Source organism: Gobius niger (genome assembly GCF_951799975.1).
Source record: "Gobius niger genome assembly, chromosome: 9".
NCBI classification, from domain to species: Eukaryota; Metazoa; Chordata; class Actinopteri; order Gobiiformes; family Gobiidae; genus Gobius; species Gobius niger.
In genome coordinates this window covers 27,230,491-27,252,344 of record NC_136860.1, presented here as the reverse complement: position 1 = coordinate 27,252,344, position 21,854 = coordinate 27,230,491, and the positions used below count along the sequence as shown (strand labels likewise).

The 21,854-nt window shown below is 43.9% G+C and overlaps 2 protein-coding genes across 2 annotated transcripts; both read right to left on the bottom strand.

The window, feature by feature from the left end:
* Window positions 1–347: 347 nt before the first annotated feature.
* Window positions 348–1,238, bottom strand: LOC306968310 (olfactory receptor 6E1-like; the record flags this gene model as incomplete). Its single annotated transcript, XM_079563653.1, has 1 exon — window positions 348–1,238. The coding sequence occupies one exon, from the start codon at window positions 1,236–1,238 to the stop codon at window positions 348–350; it is 891 nt and encodes a 296-aa protein (XP_079419779.1).
* A 7,719-nt stretch (window positions 1,239–8,957) lies between these two features.
* On the bottom strand, window positions 8,958–9,848 carry LOC306968309 (olfactory receptor 4P4-like; the record flags this gene model as incomplete). The annotated part of the gene is made up of 1 exon (XM_079563652.1): window positions 8,958–9,848. One exon carries the CDS (start codon window positions 9,846–9,848, stop codon window positions 8,958–8,960), a length of 891 nt encoding a protein of 296 aa, XP_079419778.1.
* Window positions 9,849–21,854: the final 12,006 nt, after the last annotated feature.

Genomic DNA, 21,854 nt, shown 5'->3' with positions numbered 1-21,854 from the left:
GATCAGACCCAGACGTACATGTAGGGAAATTATAATTGACCGGAGTTTAGGGATGGCTAAGGCCAGGCTAGAAAATTTCTACTCCAGTCTGACTTGAGTCAAGTCATGTGACTCGAGTCTCCCACCTCTGGCGATCAGTCCCAAAGCACGTAAAGCCACTCTGAAGTCACGCACTCTACTCACACATACAGTACAGAATAGAATAATGTTACTGTGTTGGCTTTAATATCTTGACAGGGAGCATAAGATAAATGTTTGCTTCATTATTGCCGATAAACTGGCTACACATGCAGAATTCAACAGCTCCAATCTTGTTGGTTAAGGTGGATTAGTTCAGTTGAAATTGTTCACTTTGGACTCAGTCTCAAAGTTTGCAGAAGTCTGTTCCTAATTTTGGTCAGTTTTAGGCCATATATGAGAGGATTGCAGAGCGGAGGAACAATAAGAAATTCAGTTGCCATGAAATTTTTCATATTGTCCGACACTAAATCTGAGCCAAATCTGACGTACAACAAGTCAAAGCACATTGAACCAAAAAAGATTATGAGACAAATTAAATGCGGCAAACATGTTGTCATGAATTTTACACGATTCTCTTTTGAATGTACACATGTTTTTATGATATGAATATATGACCAAACAATAGCAAGAAGATGGCATATAAAAACTGTGTAATTAAAAGCTGGGACTACTACAAATGCAATAGATGGAGCACAAGCAATCCTGTTCACTAAATAATTAATACAGTAGATCTTGGGAATATGTGAGCCACACAGCCTTTCATTTGATGTAGTTATTGAGCCGATAGCAGTTAGTTTTAGTGATAGGAACCAAGCAAAAAAGATTAATACAGAAACTCTCTGTCTTGTCATTATAGAGTGATACACCAGAGGTCGACAAATCGCCACATATCGGTCAAAAGCCATGAGTAAAAGAATAGAGTACTCAGCGCCCAAGAAGGCATGGATCACATATCCCTGCAACAAACATCCAACCTTTGAAATAACATGAGCAGAGGAGAGGAGGTCAATGAGAAACTTTGGGTAAAAACCAGCAGTAACAAACAGTGCATTGATGCAAAGATTACAGATGAAAATATACATGGGCTCATGGAGGTTCCTATCCATAATAATAGTCACAATAATTGTCACATTTGCCACCCAGATCAAACAATAACACAATAAAGTTGCAACAAACAGAGGAATCCTGTACTTTCCAATTCCACTTAACCCTGACATAGTAAAGACAGTGATAGATGTGGTGTTATCCATCATATTACATCAATATCACCAATATCGCATGTCGCATTTGACCTCAGAGCCTGCCTCTGCCGAGCACCAACTACCAGTCGGACTTTTAAACTCTAGGTTGGCATAGAGTTGCCCATCACCCATTCCCACATGATTATTTGGAGAAGGCGGGTGTCCATGGAGCACATTGCTCAAATGTAAAGCATGTTCTCCCTGTGTCTGCGTAGGTTTCCTCCAGGTACTCTGGTTTCCCCCTCCCACAAAAAATGTGTTCAATAGGTTCACCACTGGAGCCAGGACTACCCTGGAAATTAGATTCCTAATCTCTGTTAGAGAATGATAAATATGATAAATAGTGATTTAATGTTATCCTCTAACAATCTCAGTAAGACTTTCTGGGCTAAATATAGGTTAAAAAAAAAACAAGTTTACAACAAGTGTTGCCACACATTACTTGAAAAAGTAGATAACTTACTCCTTTGTACTGATCCCTGATTTTTTAAAGTAACTAAATTAGATTACTAGTTACTGAAAAAAGTAATCAGATTACAGTAATCCATTACTATATGTAACTAGTTACTGGCATAATTGTTTCAGCACAATTCTAGTTTGAAAGAGATATTCAGTGTCCCCACCTATGACAGGGGCCAGGTTGTTGATGCTGTTGTTAGATTATAGTTTAGGAAAAGTACAAATATCCTTCAGTTGGTGTCCAGGCATGATGTTTAGCACAGATGTTCCCTACTCGTTTTTTTGTTGTTGTTGTTGTTGTGGCTTCTCTCAAAAAGTGAGAATATAATTTAGACTAAAAACTATGTAGACTTATTTTTCTATAATTTTAGAATCCATTTCTGTCCATTTACTAAAATACTCGAGATGCATTATTTTTGGTAACCACTTTTTTCTAGTTTGAAAAAGTAAGAGGAAATCTAATGGTGAGTCACAAAGAACAGAGTAGAGTAGATGGCAGTCACGTGGTCCCAGCACATACACACACATTGGGACTGGTTTGCGATCACTCCCGAAGCACGCAAAGCCACGCTGAAGTCACGCTGAGGCTCCTCATTGGTCAGATTCAGGCGCCTTCAAAAAACACTATGGCAAACTAGCAAAGAGAGTGAGTGGTTTAACTGAAGTCGAGTGGCCAGCTCCGCCTACCGTTCAGCCATCTTCCTCCTCACGCAAGGCAAAATCGTTCGAACGTCTCCGTTGCTCCTCTGCGTTCATGTTGTGATGTATTTTGTATATAATATATATATACAATACATATATGTATTTTGTTTTTAATAACATAAAAAGTGAAGCCACAAAAGCACAAAATCACAGGAACAATATATTAAAAAATAACTTGGAAGAGGGAGACTGAGGGAGTTTGTTGTCTGTTTCCTAGTGTTGAATATGGATCAGCTCTTAAGATAAGATAATCCTTTATTGATCTCACAAAGGAGAAATTCACTTGTTACAGTCGGCGTTCAAGAAGATCACTCAGAGTTACTAAAGTGCAGCTGATACAGAGATTATTGCACATGTTACTTTACAGTCTTATTGTACAGTCTGACAGCAGTGGGGATGAAGGCTTTGCGGTAGCGCTCCGTCCTGCACTGAGGGTGTCTCAGTTTTCCACTGAGAGAGCTGCACAGCTCTTTTACAGTCCCGTGCAGTGGGTGGGAGGTGTTGTCCATGATGGAGGTGAGCTTGGCTAACACCCTCCTGTCCCTCACCTCCTCCACAGAGTCCAGGGGGCAGCCCAGGACGGAGCTGGCCCTCCTGACCAGCTTGTTCAGTCTGTTCTTGTCCTGCTCTGTGCTGCCCGGGGCCCAGCACACGGCAGCGTAGTGGAGAGCAGAGGCGACCACAGAGTCATAAAAAGTCCTGAGCAGAGGTCTGCTCACTCCGAACGACCTCAGTCTCCTCAGAAGGTGGAGGCGACTTTGGCCCTTCTTGTACAGGGAGTTGGTGTTGTGGGACCAGTCCAGTTTATTGTTGAGTTGAACACCCAGGTACTTGAAACTGTCCACCTCCTCAATGTCCTCCCCCTGGATGTTCAGCGGTGTGTGCGGTAGTGGCTTCCTCGTGAAGTCGATCACCATCTCCTTCGTCTTACTGATGTTCAAGCACAGGTGGTTGCGCTCACACCAGTCCACAAAGTCTATGATGACTGACCGGTACTCCAGGTCGTTCCCCTTAGACACACAGCCCACGATGGCGGAGTCGTCGGAGAACTTCTGGAGATGACAGCTGTCCGTGTTGTATGTGAAGTCCGATGTGTAGATGGTGAAGAGAAACGGTGAGAGGACGGTGCCCTGAGGGACCCCGGTTCTGCAGATGACCACCTCAGACTCACAGCTGCGCAGCCGAATTCGTCGAATTCTTCGGCCGAGAGCATTTTCCCACGCCGCCTGTGATCGAAAGGGCGCATCGCACTCCGGCGGTTTCCAAACGTGGTGACTCCAGACTGGGACCACGACCAATCCTGGTGAAGTTTTTACATTTCCAGGACAAGCTAAGGATCCTCCACCTCGCCCGTGAAAAGAAGGAGCTTCTATTCAAGGGAACTCGAGTCCATATCTACCCTGACTTCAGCGCGGGTGTGATGGAGAAGCGTCGGCTGTTCAACCCCATTAAAAAGCGGCTTCGTGAATTTGACATAAAGTACGCTTTACTTTATCCTGCCACCCTACGAGTCCAAGCTGATGATGATATCACACTCTTGTTTCGGTCGCCAGACGAAGCTGAGGTGTTTATCCATAAAGTTGCCATGAAGTCCTCTTGATTGCGGTCTGTATTTACGTGTTCTCCCATGGCTGACTTGCTGAACTTTTGTTTGCCGTAAACCTGCATGACGTTATGACGCAGTGTCGCAGTTTGACCTCTTGACTTATTTACAGTAGTCTACAGGCCTATTGTTTGTTGAGCTTTAATATATTTAAAGGAATAGAATGATTTTTTTATTTTTTATTTTTTATTATTATTATTATTTTTTGAATTATTATTATTACTATTATTATCTATTTTTATTTATTTATTTATTTTCCCTTCGATGAGTCCTGTGCTTTGTTTTGCTTCTATAAATACATATTTGTTGACTGACATACAGTTCCAGGGCACATCTGTTATCAATTGATTTCCTGTTTGCTATTCTTGCAGACTGAATTTTGTTTTTGATATTTGATATTTTTTATTTTCGTTGTTAAATGTTTCAGCGTTGTCTTGTGTTTTGCATGGTGTTTGTTCGTGTTGGTATGTATGAACGATTGTGTGTGGGTGCTGGAATATGTGTATGTGTGCTTGTTTGCTCTCTCTTAGTTTTCCTTGTTTACTGTATTACATGTATACTTTACTTTTTACTCTCAGATTATGGTTGATGGTCTTTTTATTATTCATGTGAATATTAGGAGTCTGCTACCTAAAATTGACCAGCTCAGGGCCTGGCTTGTTTACAATAAACCTAGCATTATTACTATTTCTGAAACATGGCTCTCTACTCATATCTCTGATAATGATATTGGTTTGGACAATTATACTTTGTACAGAGCGGATAGAGGTTCTAGGGGGGGTGGAGTGGCCACTTATGTGTCTTCAAATCTATACTCACAAGCTGTCTCTCCAAAGGTGACACCAGTTAATTTTGAATGTCTGCTTGTCAAAGTAATTCTACATGAAAATAAACATTTATTAATTGGAAATATTTATAGACCCCCAAATTCTCCTTCTGATTCTGTAAAAAATATTCTATCTACTGTTACTTCTGTGGGCCAAACTGGGGAGACTATCCTGATGGGTGACTTCAATATTAACTGGCTTGCTGCGTCTTCAGCTAGTGAGCGTAATACCTTCAATAGTGCAAATTTTACTCAACTTATCAACAAACCAACTAGAATCAGTCTTCAGACAAAATTTCTTCTCGACTGGATCTTAGTAACTCACCCTGAAAGATTTTTGGAATCTGGTGTCCTATCTGACTGTTTCAGCGATCACTGCATCATATTTTGCCGCTGGAAAATTAAATTGCCTCGCCTGCCTCCAAAATGTATTACAGTTCGTCAAACGAAATTATTTAATTGCGATCGCTTTATAGATGACTTGCTTAATATCAATTGGAATAGAATGGAATTAATACCTTTTATTAATGAGGCCTGGAAATTTTTCCACGATGAAATTCAGAATGTTATTAACACTCATGCTCCCTTTAAAGTGATTAAAGTCAAAGGGCATCATCTTCCATGGGTGAGTGGTGAGTTGCTGCATCTTTTCAAACAAAGAGATAAGGCATGGAAAAAGTATCATCTTACACATGATTCTGATGACTGGAAAGCTTATAAACAGCTTAGAAACTTTTGTACAACACAAACCAGAAATGCCAAATCCAATTATTACAAAAATTGTTTAACTGATAACTTTAAAAACCCTAGGCAATTCTGGAAGCAACTTAATAGTTTACTTGGTAAATCTGATTGTACTTCTGTCAATATGACTATTAATAATCAAAACACAACTGATTCTGCAATTATTGCTAATGCTTTCAGTCATCATTTTTCCTGTTTTTCCCTCAGATGAAGCCTCCTTCTCAACCTATTATGTCTTTTGATTCTCAGACCCATAGGAGTTTGTTTTCCTTCAGACAAATAAGTCCAGCTGATGTTCAGAAGGCTATCAATGGGCTCTCCTCCAACTCAAGTGCTGGTCCAGATGGTATTGAAGCCAAATTTATCAAGCTTGCATCTCATGTTCTTTCTTTTCCCTTAGCAGATCTTTTTAACTTATCTTTGTCCACCTGTGAAGTGCCTTCTGATTGGAAATGTGCAAGAGTTATTCCCCTTCACAAAGGGGGCGACCCCTGCAATATGAACAACTACAGACCTATATCTATTATTAATTGCATTGTCAAAGTCTTTGAGAAACTAATTTTTAATCAATTATCTGATCATTTGCCTGACTACAATCTCTTATCTCGTTTTCAATCTGGATTTAGACCATTTTTTTCAACAACCTCGGCTCTACTTAAGTTCACAAATGATATTTTCGCTGGCTTTGACAACAATTTGCTCACTGGTGCACTATTTCTTGACCTCTCCAAGGCATTTGATATGGTTGATCACTATCTTTTGTTAGACAAACTACATTCCATTGGTCTTGACAGGTCCTCTCTTCTCTGGTTTAACTCGTATCTTCATTTTCGCCAACAATGTGTTTTTTTTAAAGGCAATTATTCTGATTTTCAAATTATAGATCGAGGTGTGCCTCAGGGTTCATCACTTGGTCCTCTATTATTCTCAATTTTTATCAATGATCTCCCCCTCACCTGCACAGACTGCAATATTCAACTTTATGCCGATGATACTATTATTTACTGCTCGAAACCCAATATTAATGATATTCAGCACTCTCTTCAACATGACTTTGATACAGTACAACTTTGGTTTCAGGCTAACAAGTTACTTCTTAATAAATCCAAATCACACTCAATGGTATTCCAGGACAAAACTAAACGTATAAAAGCTGGTGCACTTGATCTTGTTTTTCTGGATGCAGCGCCAATCCTACCAGTTGAGAAGTATAAATATTTGGGTTTATGGCTTGACTCAAACCTTTCTTTTAACACTCACATACATTCTGTTGTTAATAAAATTGCATATCGTTTGAAAGTCCTTTACCAGTCAATTAATTGCTTTAGTTTCTCAGTGAGAAAAAGGATAGTCACTCAATTGCTGCTCCCTATTCTCGATTACTGCGATGTAGTCTATCAAAACACCACTGGCAATAATCTTCAACCACTTAATATAATCTATAATAGTCTGTGTAGGTTCATTCTCCGTTGTCCCTTCAGAACTCATCATTGCTTGTTGTATGAGCAACTCTCTTGGCTCACTCCATCTTCCAGACGCCAGTTTCATTGGTTATTATTTATATTCAAATGCATTAATCTGAGTTATCCTGATTATTTAAGACAATATTTAATACCATTTGGTACTTCTTATAATTTAAGGCACGCAAATCAAATCTTTTTTGTTGTTCCTCGTATTCATAAAGAAATAGGAAAATTTTCATTTAATTACAAAGCACCTTTCGACTGGAATAATCTACCTGCCTCTATCCGCTCAATAACTTGCTTTCAAATGTATAAAAATGCACTTTTGCAATATTTACAAATAACCTGTAATTGCTTTTGAAATTTATAGTCTACAGTATCCTGTTGTAACTGATTGTTTACTGTAGAGAGCTCTGTGTGTGTGTGTGTGTGTGTGTGTGTGTGTGTGTGTGTGCGTGCGTGCGTGCGTGCGTGCGTGTGTGTGTGTGTGTGTGTGTTGAGATTTACCTGTATGTTTGTTTTGTTTTGTATGTTTTGGTTTTATGCCTGTACTCATGTATCTGTCTCTGTGCTTTGCTTTCTTTGGTGATTTTTGAGGACCCTCTCGAAAACGAGATGATGCATCTCAAGAGGTTATCCTCTCAAATGAATAAATTTGAAATTTGAAAGATATGATGAGGCTCATGGGCTCACAAAATGAAACAATAATTGTTCTGCTTATATGGACTACAACTAACAGTGATATTCTCTGTTTCATTTGTCTGTCTGTCTCTTTTACATGTTTTTTATGGCCCTTTTCAAGTCTGAAATAAAGATTGATTGATTGAATGATTGAATGCACTGTGTAGAGCGTAAGAGTAGTATTTGTAATGGAAATAGTATTATTAGTATTATTCAGGGGATGTAATGACATTTTGTTACGTGAAACTATGCAGGATGGGCTGGGTATTTTCATTGTGTTATTACTTTACTTTAAAAGCTTAATTGGTGAATACTGCAATGCAGTAGCATAATTATAATGAAGCAAATATTTTTTTCAGATAATATCAATAATTTAACAAATCACAGAAAAATGTAAACCACAGTTTGTGACTGCAGGTGGAGGTTGAGGGAGGGGGAGAGAGGAAGGGAATGGAGAGAGTTCAGCTTCCTGACAGCCTGTTCTTCATTCAGCTGGAGTTGGCCTGTATACTCGGGAGTCTTTACCCTGAAGGCAGCTCACTGAAGAGGCTTGTGAGGCTTGTGATTTACACTTTTGAGAAAGATGTTCAAAGGTCAAAGTAGATTTTGTTGATACAAATTTGTCCTCTACATTCGACCTATCTTTCAAACATAGGCCCCATTCAAAAGCATGTAGGAGGAATCTAATTTGTATAGCTTTCCACATGACGCCCAAAGTGCTTAACAAGGGATACTATAATTAATTTATTCCACAACATTCAGTGGTAAGATACATTTGTAGCCTCATTTTCCCTTGGGTAGACCAACCAAAGAGTGGCTAACACACATGCGCCAACAACCACAACCACTCACCCACGCACCATTCACATGTATATAGAATAAAAAATACTGCACTGACAGAGAGCTGGAGATACAATTTTGCTTTATTTTGTTCAGAAAATGGCAACACAGTACAGTATTCAACAAGTGATATGTTACATCAGAAGCAGTTACTTAATTCATAGCCATTGCCATGAATCTGCAGCAATGGAAAAAAAAGAGAGAAAGACAACATTTAGAGACATTATTCCATAGTTTTCGAGAGACGGAAAATAAACAAATTTGCCAACATATCATTCACTTTGTGTGGAATCTATGCAGGGTTTTTCAAGTTTCATTTTTAACAACACACTTGCTTACAGATATTAAATCACTAAAGCATGCTGGGTCAACCTTGTTCATTTTGGATTCAGCCTAAAAGTTTGTAGAAGTCTGTTCTTAATTTTGGTCAGTTTTAGGCCATATATGAGAGGATTGCTGAGCGGAGGAACGATAATGAATTCGATAGCCATGAAATTCTTCACACTATCTGCCACTAAAGCTGAGCCAAATCTGACGTACAGCAAGTCAAAGCACATTGAACCAAAAAAGACTATGAGGCAAATTAAGTGCGGTAAACATGTCTTCATGAATTGTACACGATTCTCTTTTGAATGTACACATGTTTTTATGATATGAACATATGACCAGACAATAGCAAGAAGATGGCCCAGAAAAAATGTGTAATTAAAAGCTGGGACTACTAAAGCTGCTATAGATGGAGCACAAGCAATCCTGTTCACTAAATAATTAATACAGTAGATCTTGGGAATATGTGAGCCACACAGCCTTGCAGTTGATGTAGTTATTGAGCCGATAGCATTTAGCTTTAGAGGAATAAACCAAGCAAAAAATATGAATGCAGAAACTCTCTGTCTTGTCATTATAGAGTGATACACCAAAGGGCGACAAATCGCCACATATCGGTCAAAAGCCATGAGTAAAAGAACAGAGCAGTCAACCCCCAAGAAGCCATGGATCACAAATCCCTGCAACAAACATCCAGCCTTTGAAACAACATGAGCAGAGGAGAGGAGGTCAATGAGAAACTTAGGGTAAAAACCAGCAGTGTAAATCAGTCCATTGATGCAAAGATTACAGACAAAAATATACATGGGCTCATGGAGGTTCCTATCCATAATAATAGTCACAATAATTGTCACATTTGCCACCCAGATCAAACAGTAACACAATAAAGTTGCAACAAACAGAGGAATCCTGTACTTTATAATTCCACTTAACCCAGACATAGTAAAGACAGTGATAGATGAGGTGTTATCCATCACATCTGAAATACTGTGTCTGTGACAGATGACTCAGAGCCTCTCTTCCTCCGCCAAGCACCAGCAGGACTTTTATACTCTTGTAGTTAGTATGAGGATGTCCATGACCCATTCCCACATGATTATTTGAAGGCGGGCGTCCATGAAGGATTGGGCTGGGTCCCGTAAATGATAGGTATGGTATTGGAAAAGTAAGTTTAGGTACTAATGGTTTCTAAAAAAAACTTAAGTTTGAAGCCTAGATGAGAATAAATAGTCTTTTATGGAATACATTAACATTATTGTTCTATTTTATGGTTCTAAAAGACAAATATTTTAGTACCTAGCCCTAATGGAGCGCATACACTTTCAAAAACTGTAAAGGTTTATGAAGTCTGAAACAGATATTGAAACAAATGTTCAACATCTCCACATAAAACAGATCAGTGTTTATGATTAGGGCCTCACTGTAGGAATCTGGTTAAAGCTCTATTGTAAGATCATAGTTAAGGTTTGTAGGAACCAATAACGTAATAAATTTGTCAAGTTTCACATTGTAATTTATTGTATTTACTAGCTGAGACCCGGCCTTCGGCCCTTTGATCAGACAAAGCTCTGAGCCTCTGCTATCCCAGAACCACTGTAATGACTGTGTAGTGTATTGCAAAGTTAACTACTCCTGCATTGTGCATAAAAGAGTGAGCCCGTTGTCCAGAGCACCAGCAGAATGAGCGACTACATCGACAATATGTTCGCTAAACTCAGGGAATAGAATTCAAGAGACAGTGGAATATTTATGGATAAATATTAGGGGTTCAGCTCTCACGGTTCGGTTCACGGTGCAGGTGCTATCTAAAAAATAATAAGTTGGTTTTGAAATGAAATAGCCTAATGATCGTTATTTGACAGTATCTACAACCTTGGAATAAAATTGGCAATGCTTTCAAAGCTGCTTTATAATAAAATGTACCTCACAATACGTGAAAGCAAAATAGAAAACAAATGGTACAGCAGCAAAGTAAAAAAAAAAAAAAAAGCAACGCAGTGCAAGCCATGCGCTCGTTAAGTGGTAGTTTCATTTTCGCTTTCCGAACACGGAGGCAAAAGCACTCGGAGCAACGAGTTTGATTTGAAGCTCGTGTTTGGCCAGTTGTTGGACAACTTTCTGCGTGTACTTTTTGTTCGGAGACAAAGCTTTGGAGACGGAATATGGCCAGGATTGGATCTTACGCATTTGTCTGCGCCTCTGACATTACGCAGCACTGGATCTATAATGAACCACAGCCACGGTCACCTGCAGGAGAACGTTAAACACGCAGATGTCATGTGTGTTGAAGGATGTCACTGTACCTGTGCGGAGCGTCTACAGCTGCAGTTTAGCGGTGAGTGACGATGACACACATCGCCCTGTTTGGATGCGCGCACACAGGCACGGCGATCAGATCTCGTGCACTCGCGTTGTTGTGACGCCGGGTTGTCCTCGGACAGCAGTACAGCAATGCACCGCGGTCCATATGTCTTCCAATGAGGAAGCAGAGGCTGGGGACTCGGAGGTGGGCTCGCCCATCACCGGGGCTGAAGTCACTGAGGTGGTGAGAAAGCTCCTCGTGGCAAGGCTCCGGGGGTGGATGAGATTTGCCCTGAGTACCTTAAGTCTCTGTATATTGTAGGACTGTCGTGGCTGACACGTCTCTGCAACATCGCGTGGCGGTCGGGGACAGCGCCCCTGGATTGGCAGAGCGGGGTGGTGGTCCCTCTCTTTAAAAAGGGGGATAGGAGGGTGTGCTCTAATTACAGAGGGATCACACTCCTCAGCCTCCCCGGTAAGGTCTACTCCAGGGTGCTGGAGAGGAGGATCTGGCCGATAGTCGAACCTTGGATTCAGGAGGAACTATGCGGTTTTCGTCCTGGTCATGGCACACTGGACCAGCTCTATACCCTCCGTCGGGTGCTCGAGGGTTCATGGGAGTTCGCCCAACCAGTCCACATGTGTTTTGTGGATCTGGAGAAAGCGTTCGACCGCGTCCCTCGTGGTGCCCTGTGGGGGGTGCTCCGGGAGTATGGGGTCCGGGGCCCTCTGCTAAGGGCTGTCCGTTCCCTGTTTGACCGCAGCAGGAGCTTGGTTCGCATTGCCGGCAGTAAGTCAGACCTGTTCCCGGTGCATGTTGGGCTCCGCCAGGGCTGTCCTTTGTCACCGGTTCTGTTCATCACTTTTATGGACAGAATTTCTAGGCGCAGCCAGGGGCCGGAGGGCGTCCGGTTTGGGAGCCTCAGGATCTCATCTCTGCTGTTTGCAACGATGTTGTTCTGTTGGCTTCAACAAACCAGGACCTTCAGCACGCTCTGGGGCGGTTTGCAGCCGAGTGTGTAGCGGCCGGGATGAGGATCAGCACCTCCAAATCTGAGGCCATGGTTCTCCACCGGAAAAAGGTGGTTTCCCCTCTACAGGTCGGTGGGGAGTCCTTACCTCAAGTGGAGGAGTTCAAGTATCTCGGGGTCTTGTTCACGAGTGAGGGACGGATGGAGCGTGAGATCGACAGACGGATCGGTGCGGCGTCAGCAGTGATGCGGTCGCTGTATCGGTCTGTCGTGGTGAAGAGGGAGCTGAGTCGGGGGGCAAAGCTCTCGATTTACCGATCGATCTACGTTCCCACTCTCACCTATGGTCATGAGATTTGGGTCATGACCGAAAGGACAAGATCGCGAATACAAGCGTCCGAAATGAGTTTCCTTCGCAGGGTGGATGGGCGCACCCTTCGAGATAGGATGAGGAGCTCAGTTACCCGGGAGGAGCTTGGAGTAGAGTCGCTGCTCCTTCACGTCGAAAGGAGCCAGCTGAGGTGTTCCAGGCATGTCCTAGTGGGACAAGGCCTTGTGGAAGGCCCAGGACACGCTGGTGGGACTATGTCTCCGAGCTGGCCTGGTGTCGCCTCGGGGTCCCCCCAGAACAGCTGGAGGAGGTGTGCGTGGATCGGGAAGTTTGGGCATCTCTACTAAGACTGCTGCACCCACGACCCGGCCCCGGATAAAGCGGAAGAAAATGGATGGATGGTATAGTTGCCAGAAGAAAGCCATTACTTCGCAAATGCCACAAAGTATCTGCTTACAATTTGCCAAACAGCACAGAGACAAGCCTCAACATTTCTGAAACAATGTCAATTGGAATTATGAAACCAAAATGGGACTTTTTGGCCATAACCATAAACGTTACATTTGGAGGAGTCAACAAGGCCTGTGATAAACGATGCACCATTCCTACAATGAAACATCGAGGTGTATCACTGATGTTTTGGGGATGTGTGAGCTACAGGGAACTTGATAACAACTGATTTCAGGTTGAATGCAGCATGTTATTAAAGAACTAGCTGAGACCCGGCCTTCGGCCGGGCCTCGCTAGTCTCCACATTTGATATTCTGAGATTATGAGTGATTACAAAGAAATGTCCTACCCGTCACACAGTTCAGCTGTAGACCAGTGGTTCCCAACCTATTCCAAAAACTATGGCCACTACAAATGTGTAAAATAATGAATGCTAAAAATACACAATAACAAACTGCAATTGGAGTGTTTGATGCACCTGTAACCTGGTGCCTGGGACATGGCCTTGTTTGTTTTTACGTTTGCTGTGTTTTTGTTGCTGCACCTTTAAATGCATGTTTTTAGTTTTGCGCACCTGGCCTGTCGCCACGGCAACCTTGCCCCGGGTGGAATAGTTGTCCAATCCGCTGCGCCCGCAATTAACGCACCTGTGCCACGGCGCTCCAGGGAGGATAAAAGGAGTGGTTGGGGCTACACAAGGACAGTCAAAGACGGGGCGAGCATCGGAGGGAGAGAGCACCAGCACCAGCACCAGCACCAGCAAGAGCAGCAGCGCGAGCACGGCAACATCCCGTGACCAAGCCGGGTTGAGCACCACGACGCTGATCACACGCAACGGCAGGGGGAACCCTGCCTTGCCCGTGAGTAGAATACATATTCCGTAGTGGTGCTCGTTGTGGGCCTTCGGTCCCGGGTTTGGGGGGTGTTTGTGCGTGGGCTTCGCGCTGTCCTCTGCGTGTTCCGACAGGTGCAGGCGCACGGGAAACGGCTGGATCTGGGGGATCAGGCTGGCGGACCGGGGAGTGTCGTGCGATCTCCTACACGCAGCGGCAGAGGAAACTCTGCCCGGCGTGTGAGTATCCTACCCTGCAGCGGCCTTTTAATTCAAGATCGCCTCTGGCGTTGGCGTCGAGCCTGTCTGCTGTGTGCTGGCCCTTTTTTTGTGTTGTGGTCCAGGGAGGTGTCCGTCTCGGAGTGGTGTGGCGCCTGTCGAGAAGAGGCGCGCGACTATAACGCACGATCTGAAGACTCAGCGGCAGGGTGGAGAAGCCCTGCCTGGCGCGTAAGTGCCGCTACGGCCGAGTAAAGTAACCACCTTCCGAGACTCTCCGTACTGGGTGTTGTGTTCTTGTGTGCACAGGCTTCGCAGGCGGATCTGGCCTGGACAGGACGCTCCCGGACTCTCCCTTTCGTTTAGCTTAGTTTTTAATAGTGCTCGTGCCTCATTTTAAAACTCGACATTTTAACCTTTGTACTGCAGATTTTTATTGTCAACTTTTATTTAAATCTATTAATAAAGTGTATACTTTTTTAACTGTTTGCCTCTTTTTGGTCACACCAACCGCTCTCGCCACCAATATCATCCTCTACCACTCGACCATTATCACCCCATTTAAGCCATAGACTCAAACCCCTCCTTACATGTACTCCTTTCTTATATACTACAACGACAAAATGTTCGCTAAACTCAGGGAATAGAATTCAAGAGACAGTGGAATAAGTATGGATAAATATTAGGGGTTCCGCTCTAACGGTTTGGGTCACGGTGCAGGACCCGTGGTTTGGTGCATCACGGTAGTGTACAATCAAAAAAATAATAAGTTGGTGTTGAAATGAAATAACCTAATGATCGTTGTTAGACAATATTTATAACCTTACAATAAAGTTGGCAATGCGTTCAAAGCTGCTTTAGAATGAAATGTACCTCTGGGCTCACAATACGTGAAAGCAAAATAGAAAACAAATGGTACAGCAGCAAAGTAAAAAAAAAGAAAAAAACTACGCAGTGCAGGCCATGCGCTCATTAAGCGGTAGTTTCATTTTTGCTTTTACTCACACGGAGGATAAATCCGTCGGAGCAGCGCGTGTGATTAGAGGCTCGTGTTTGAGCAGGGTTTGGGCAATGTTTTGCGTGTCCTTTTTTCGGAGACAAAGCTTTGGAGACGGAATACGGCCAGGATTGGATCTTATACGCATGTGTCTGCGCCTCTGACATTACGCAGCACTGGATCTATAATGAACCGCAGCCTCGGTCACTGCAGGAGAGACTTAAACAAAGACGCGCAGATGTGTTTTGGAGGATGTAACTGTCCCTGTGCGGAGCGTCTACAGCTGCAGTTTAGGGTGAGTGAAGATGGCACACATCGCCCTGTTTGGATGCGCTCACACACACGGCAGTCAGATCTTGTGCACTCGCGTTGTTGTGACGTTGTTGTGACAGCGGGTTGACAGCAGCACCGCCGTCCATATGGACCCGTGGTCAATGCCTGCGGCCGGTGGGACCGTCACGTGGGGGCCGGCCGCGGATGTAATAATAATAATAATAAGACTAATAATGCATTAGTCTTATTATATAGCGCTTTTCCAGACGCTCAAAGTCGCTTAACAAATTGGTGCATGATTCATTCACCCCATACTCGGTGATGATAAGCGAGGCAACCAGTCTGCGCACATCAGCCCCCACCACCAACCACGCACACACTCACTACTGTCGCCAGGCTTCCTGGTGTTCCCAAACGGTCTCCCATCCCAGTCCTAACCAGGCCTTTCCCTGCTTAGCCTCAAAGTCGGTATGGGAAATAAACATGGCGGCGCCCATGCGGCAGCCATTGAGATTGCGTTTTCTATTATAGATACTGGAGGAAGTGTCACTCTTCAGCCTGGAAGCTGCACATGGGAAGCACTTGGAGGTTCCAACATGACAACGATCCAAAGGCCATATCGACCTCTCATTGGCTACAGCAGAATAAAGTGAAGGTTCTGGAGTGATCATCTCAGTCTCCTGACCTCCATGTCATTGAGCCACTCTGGTCAGATCTTAAAAAGACAGCCCAGGAATTTACAGGAACTAGAGGCTTTTTGCCAAAAAGAATGGCCAGTTTTACCATCCGAGGAAATAAAGAGCCTCATCCACAACTACCACTAAAAATCCAAGCTGTCACTGATGTTAATGGTGGCAATACACAGTTTAAGAACAGGGGTATGTAAACTTTTGCTCAGCCGCAAGTGGTGATTATCGGCCCTCGCCGACCGCCCTGCCCAAAGCAAGGGGGTGCTTTGTGCCCTTTTGTCTCCCTCAATCTAAATTTCCGGTATTGCTACTGCCTTTATGTTTGTTTGTTTTTAAAGTTGTTAGTTTTAGGATTTTTGGAATGCGCTAATGTGCCCTCTCGGTATCTGTCAAGGTTTTTTGTCAGAAGAAAAAAAAAAAAAGTTTTTTGACAATGCTGAGAACTCTGCTCTTAATTTATACATTATACAGAGAAAAATGTGTACACTGCATTCCAAATTATTATGCAAATGACATTTTTCTCTGATATCCTAACCTATCAACTACAATGAGAATCAGCATAATTTTTAAGTCTTTAACTGGTAGAGGATCATTTAAATGTGGTTTAAAAAATGTCCTAGTGTTAACAGTATTATTTTCAAAAATAAATATAGTAAAAAACTCAAAATCTACTGTTCCAAATTATTATGCAACTCATCGTTTCAATACATTTTAAAGCTTGTAATTCACTGAAAATGGTCATTTGTTGAATTTGTAGCATTAGGAGGTCATACTTACTGAAATCCAAAGCTATTTCAATCCAAAAAATATTAACAGGTCAAGTTACAGTGCCTCTCGAAAGTATTCATACACCTTGGACTTTTGCACATGTTTACAACCCTAAACATAAAGATTTTATTTTGATTTTTTTACTGAACGTTCACACACAAGTAACAGACAACTGTGAAGTGAAAGCAGAATGATACATGATTCTGTTATTTTTCAAAAAATAGAAAAGTGAAAAGTGGGGCGTGCATAAGTATTCATACAGCATTTTCTGAGTGCATTAAATTGCCTTTATAACATTCCTAATGACTCAAGAATGTTCACACCTTGGCCTAACCATTAAATAGAGGCCACCTGTGTGTAATCTACTCTCAGCATAATTTCAGCTGTTCTTTTAGGCCCTCAGAGCTGTGGTCGGAGTGTATTGGTCACTAAACAACATCATGAAGGTCAAGGAGCACTAGAGAGGTCAGGGATAAAGCTGTGGAGAAGTTTAAAGCAGCGTTAAGTTATACAAAGATTTCCCAAGATTTAAACATATCCCGGAGCACTGTGGGGCTGCTTTTCCTCAGCGGGGACTGGGAAGATTGTAAGAATAGTTGGGAAGATGGATGGAGCCAAATACGGGGACATTTTGGAGGAAAACCTGCTGGAGTCAGCAAGAGAACTGAGGCTGGGGCGGAGATTGACCTTCCAGCAGGACAATGACCCGAAACAAAAAGATAAATCTACAATGGAATGGTTCAATAAAAACATATTAATGTGTTAGAATGGCCCAGTCAAAGTCCTGACCTAAATCCTATTGAAAATCTGTGGAATAATCTGAAAACTGCTGTTCACAAACGCTCTCCTTCTAATGTGACAGAGCTTGAGTTGTTTTGTAAAGAGGAATGGGCTAAAATGTCAGTCTCTACATGTGCAAATCTTGTATAGTCAAACCCCAAAAGACTTTCTGCTGTTATTGCAGCAAAAGGGGGTTCCACCAAGTATTCATTCATGCTGTATGAATACTTATGCACGCCCCACTTTTCACTTTTCTATTTTTTGAAAAATAACAGAATCATGTATCATTTTGCTTTAAGATAAGATAAGATAATCCTTTATTGATCTCACAATGGAGAAATTCACTTGTTACAGTCGGCGTTCAAGAAGATCACTCAGAGTTGTGCAAAAACAGACAGGAAAATGTGCAACCAGTTAAATAGAATAAACACGAGGTATCCCATGTACAACAAGCAAGCAGAAATACAACAATAGGTGAGCAACAACAATAAAAATAGGATTAAAACTAGGGGGGAAAGTTACAGTCCTAGTGCAGGATGTCAATAAGTGATGCTGGTACAGGGAATCAAGTGCAGCTGAGATTATTGCACATGTTTCTTCGCAGTCTTATTGTACAGTCTGACAGCAGTGGGGATGAAGGCTTTGCGGTAGCGCTCCGTCCTGCACTGAGGGTGTCTCAGTCTGCCACTGAGAGAGCTGCACAGCTCTTCTACAGTCCCGTGCAGTGGGTGGGAGGCGTTGTCCATGATGGAGGTGAGCTTGGCTAACACCCTCCTGTCCCTCACCTCCTCCACAGAGTCCAGGGGGCAGCCCAGGACGGAGCTGGCCCTCCTGACCAGCTTGTTCAGTCTGTTCTTGTCCCGCTCTGTGCTGCCCGGGGCCCAGCACACGGCAGCGTAGTGGAGAGCAGAGGCTACCACAGAGTCATAAAAAGTCCTGAGCAGAGGTCTGCTCACTCCGAAGGACCTCAGTCTCCTCAGAAGGTGGAGGCGACTTTGGCCCTTCTTGTACAGGGAGTTGGTGTTGTGGGACCAGTCCAGTTTATTGTTGAGGTGAACACCCAGGTACTTGAAACTGTCCACCTCCTCAATGTCCTCCCCCTGGATGTTCAGCGGTGTGTGCGGTAGTGGCTTCCTCGTGAAGTCGATCACCATCTCCTTCGTCTTACTGATGTTCAAGCACAGGTGCTAGAGGAAGTCCGTATGGTGGGGGCTGGAGACGTGGGTGCAGGGGGGCTGGAGGCAGGTGAAGGTGGTCGGGGAAGGGGGGCAGTGTCCACTGGGCTGGAGACGTGTGAAGAGGAGGGAGTGGGGGGAGAATCAAACCGGTTGAAATGTTCGTTGAATTCATCCGCCCCGCGCTGGTCTCCATCAGCTGTCCCTCTGGCACTCTGTCCAAAACCGGAGATGTTCTTCAGTCCCCTCCATGCGTCCCGTGCATTGCCCTGCGCCAGCTTCTGCTCCAGGTTCTCGCCATAGTCCTTCTTGGCCTTCCTGATCCTCCACTGGAGTTCATGCTGGACTCTCCTCTGCTCCTCTCTGTCCCCTGAGTTGAAAGCCCTTTTCTTTCGGTTCAGGAGGGCTTTAAGTTCAGGGGTCACCCAGGGGTGGTTGTTGGAGAAACACCGTACCTTCCGGGTTGGTACAGTGTTTTCCACACAGAAGTTGATGTAGTCTGTGATGCAGTGGGTCAGGCCGTCGATGTCATCTCCATGAGAGCTGCAGATCATGTTCCAGTCTGTGGTCTGGAAACAGTCCCTAAGTCTCTCTTCAGCCTCTTCACTCCACACTTTCACAGACCTCTTCTGTGCTGGCTCCCTTCGCACCTTGGTTGTGTAATCCGGCCGCAGTAGGACGAGATTGTGGTCTGAGCGTCCAAGCGGGGGGAGGGGGGCAGAGATGTAAGCGCCCTTCACGTTAGCATACAGAAGGTCCAGGGTCTTATTGTTCCTTGTGTGGCGCTTAACATACTGCGTGAGTGTGGGGATAGTGACGGAAAGAGAGGAGTGATTAAAGTCACCGGTGATGAGCAGCAGGGCGCGGGGATGATGCATCTGGGTCTGGGTCACGGTACTGTGGATGCGCTCACAGGCTGCGGCGGTGTCGGCCGAGGGAGGGATATACAAGCACAACACGACCATGTGTGAAAACTCCCTCGGTAGATACCTAGGCCTCATGCTGACGACGATCATCTCCAGGTCCCGGGTGCATATCTGTTCTTTCACGTGCGCGTGGCCGGGGTGGCACCATCTCTTATTCACAAACACAGCTACTCCCCCGCCTTTCTTCTTCCCGCTCCCCTCCACACACCGGTCTGCGCGCGCAAGTTTAAATCCGTCCAGGGAAACCACAGAGTCTGGTATATTCCCGTTCAGCCACGTCTCCGTAAAGCACATCAGTCCGCACTCCCGATAAGCCCTCTGATGTCGGGTTAGTGCGGCCAGCTCCTCGGTCTTGTTCGAGATGGAGCACACATTACCCAGGATGACAGAGGGTAGCCATCTTCTCCTCTTGCGTCCACCTCTGCAGCCTCTGCGTTTTCTGCGTATCTCTGCGGGATCACCGGCCTCTCCACATGCATGAAAGCTGGGTCCTTGAGTCCAAGAAGCTGCTCCCGTGAATAAACAAGAGGACCACGTGTGTCACCTTGGCAACAAGAACAACAAGAAGGAGACGCGAAGGCCAAAAGTGCCGAAGACATCGCAAATAAAAGGGAAAAGTGCAACAAAAGCAGCTTCCCATGTGCACAAATGCACAATGTCTAGTCTACTTGAAGACATTTTTAAAAAAACATGTCTATAAAAAAAGATAAAAGCAAAAACTATAAAAGAGGTAACAGAGCCGACGTAAACTAGCTGCCAGTTGGGGCCGGCGCCATAGCATGTCATATCAATTTGCTTTCATATATACATAATACTGTACATGAACTCGAAAAGGAGTGGGAGGAAATATAACTTATAAGTTCCCACCCCTGTAAGTATCATCATTTACTTTTTCCTTTGGTTTTTCTTCACATGGCAACATATCAATTTAATGATACAGAGCCCCCCGCACAACAACCTCACTACATCACCGGCATGCCGCCTCGCCACCTCCCCACCACACCTAGGACCAGCCACAACCATCACACCACTGGTCGACACCCTGCCATCATCCACCACCACACCAGGGGAATGGTCAGTCAGAAACTCCACATATTTTTCAGAGGTCATTTTCACACCTTCAGGGAGCCTAAAAGGGCTGACCAGCTCTCTCTCCATGATTCCTCCCCAAAACATGAGTTCACCACTTCAATGCTGACGTCACAGCCTTGTTGGCCATGGTGGCCATTCACCAACCATCCACTACTCCAGCCATCTGACCATCCAGGGTTACACGGCACTCAGCAGTGAACAAGACTGTTTGAAAATGAGTCTTCATGTATTGAGCATTTAATTAACAGTTTAGGGGAGGCCGGATTGACGGTTTACGCACAACTGCAGCCTCTGGAGGGTCCTACACCTTGATGTTCGGGAGACTCCAGAGGCTTTGTAGCAGCTGTTCTCTTAATCCAATTCCATCCAAACTTAATTCAGTGAGGGCCACATACAGAAAAATATACAAACAATAGTACTCAGAAGAGGTCAGATATGTAATTTCACCTCTATTTTATTAAAGCTAGCAAATTCAATAAAATGTGAACTATGCTTTTTAATTGAATAGGCTTCATCACAGCTTCCGATTCATTTATTATATTATATATATATGATAAATGAACAGAAAGACTCAACTAAGGCAAAAAATAAATACATAAATAAATTCAATTATATTTTTAGAAATGGCCGCGGGCCAACTAAAAGTGGGCCGCAGGCCGTAGTTTGGACAACCCATATTAATCTGATGTATTTGTCTGGCAGAAACCGTCCTCATTGTGCCTTTATCTGCACAAACCCGAGTGTGCTCTGAATCAGCCACAAATCTCTTAACAGTATGATGATTACGCTTAATCTTTCATGAAATATCGGTTTTCACACCTAGACCAAGGCATTTAACTATTTCACGCTTTTCATCAGCGGAGCGATCCTTTCACTTTCCCATCTATAATATAAAACGCAATCGCCAGTAGGGCGGGGCTAAGCCGCCATGTTTATTTCCCAGAAATCCGCGGGCGGCCCCCACGTGACGGTCCCTCCGCTCGCGGGCATTGGCCACGGGTCCATATCATAGAAATATATACATATCCATATGGAGGACAACCCGGCGTCACAACAACACGAGTGCACGAGATCTGACTGCCGTGCGTGTGCGCGCATCCAAACGGAGCGATGTGTGTCATCGATCCTCACCGCTATAACCAA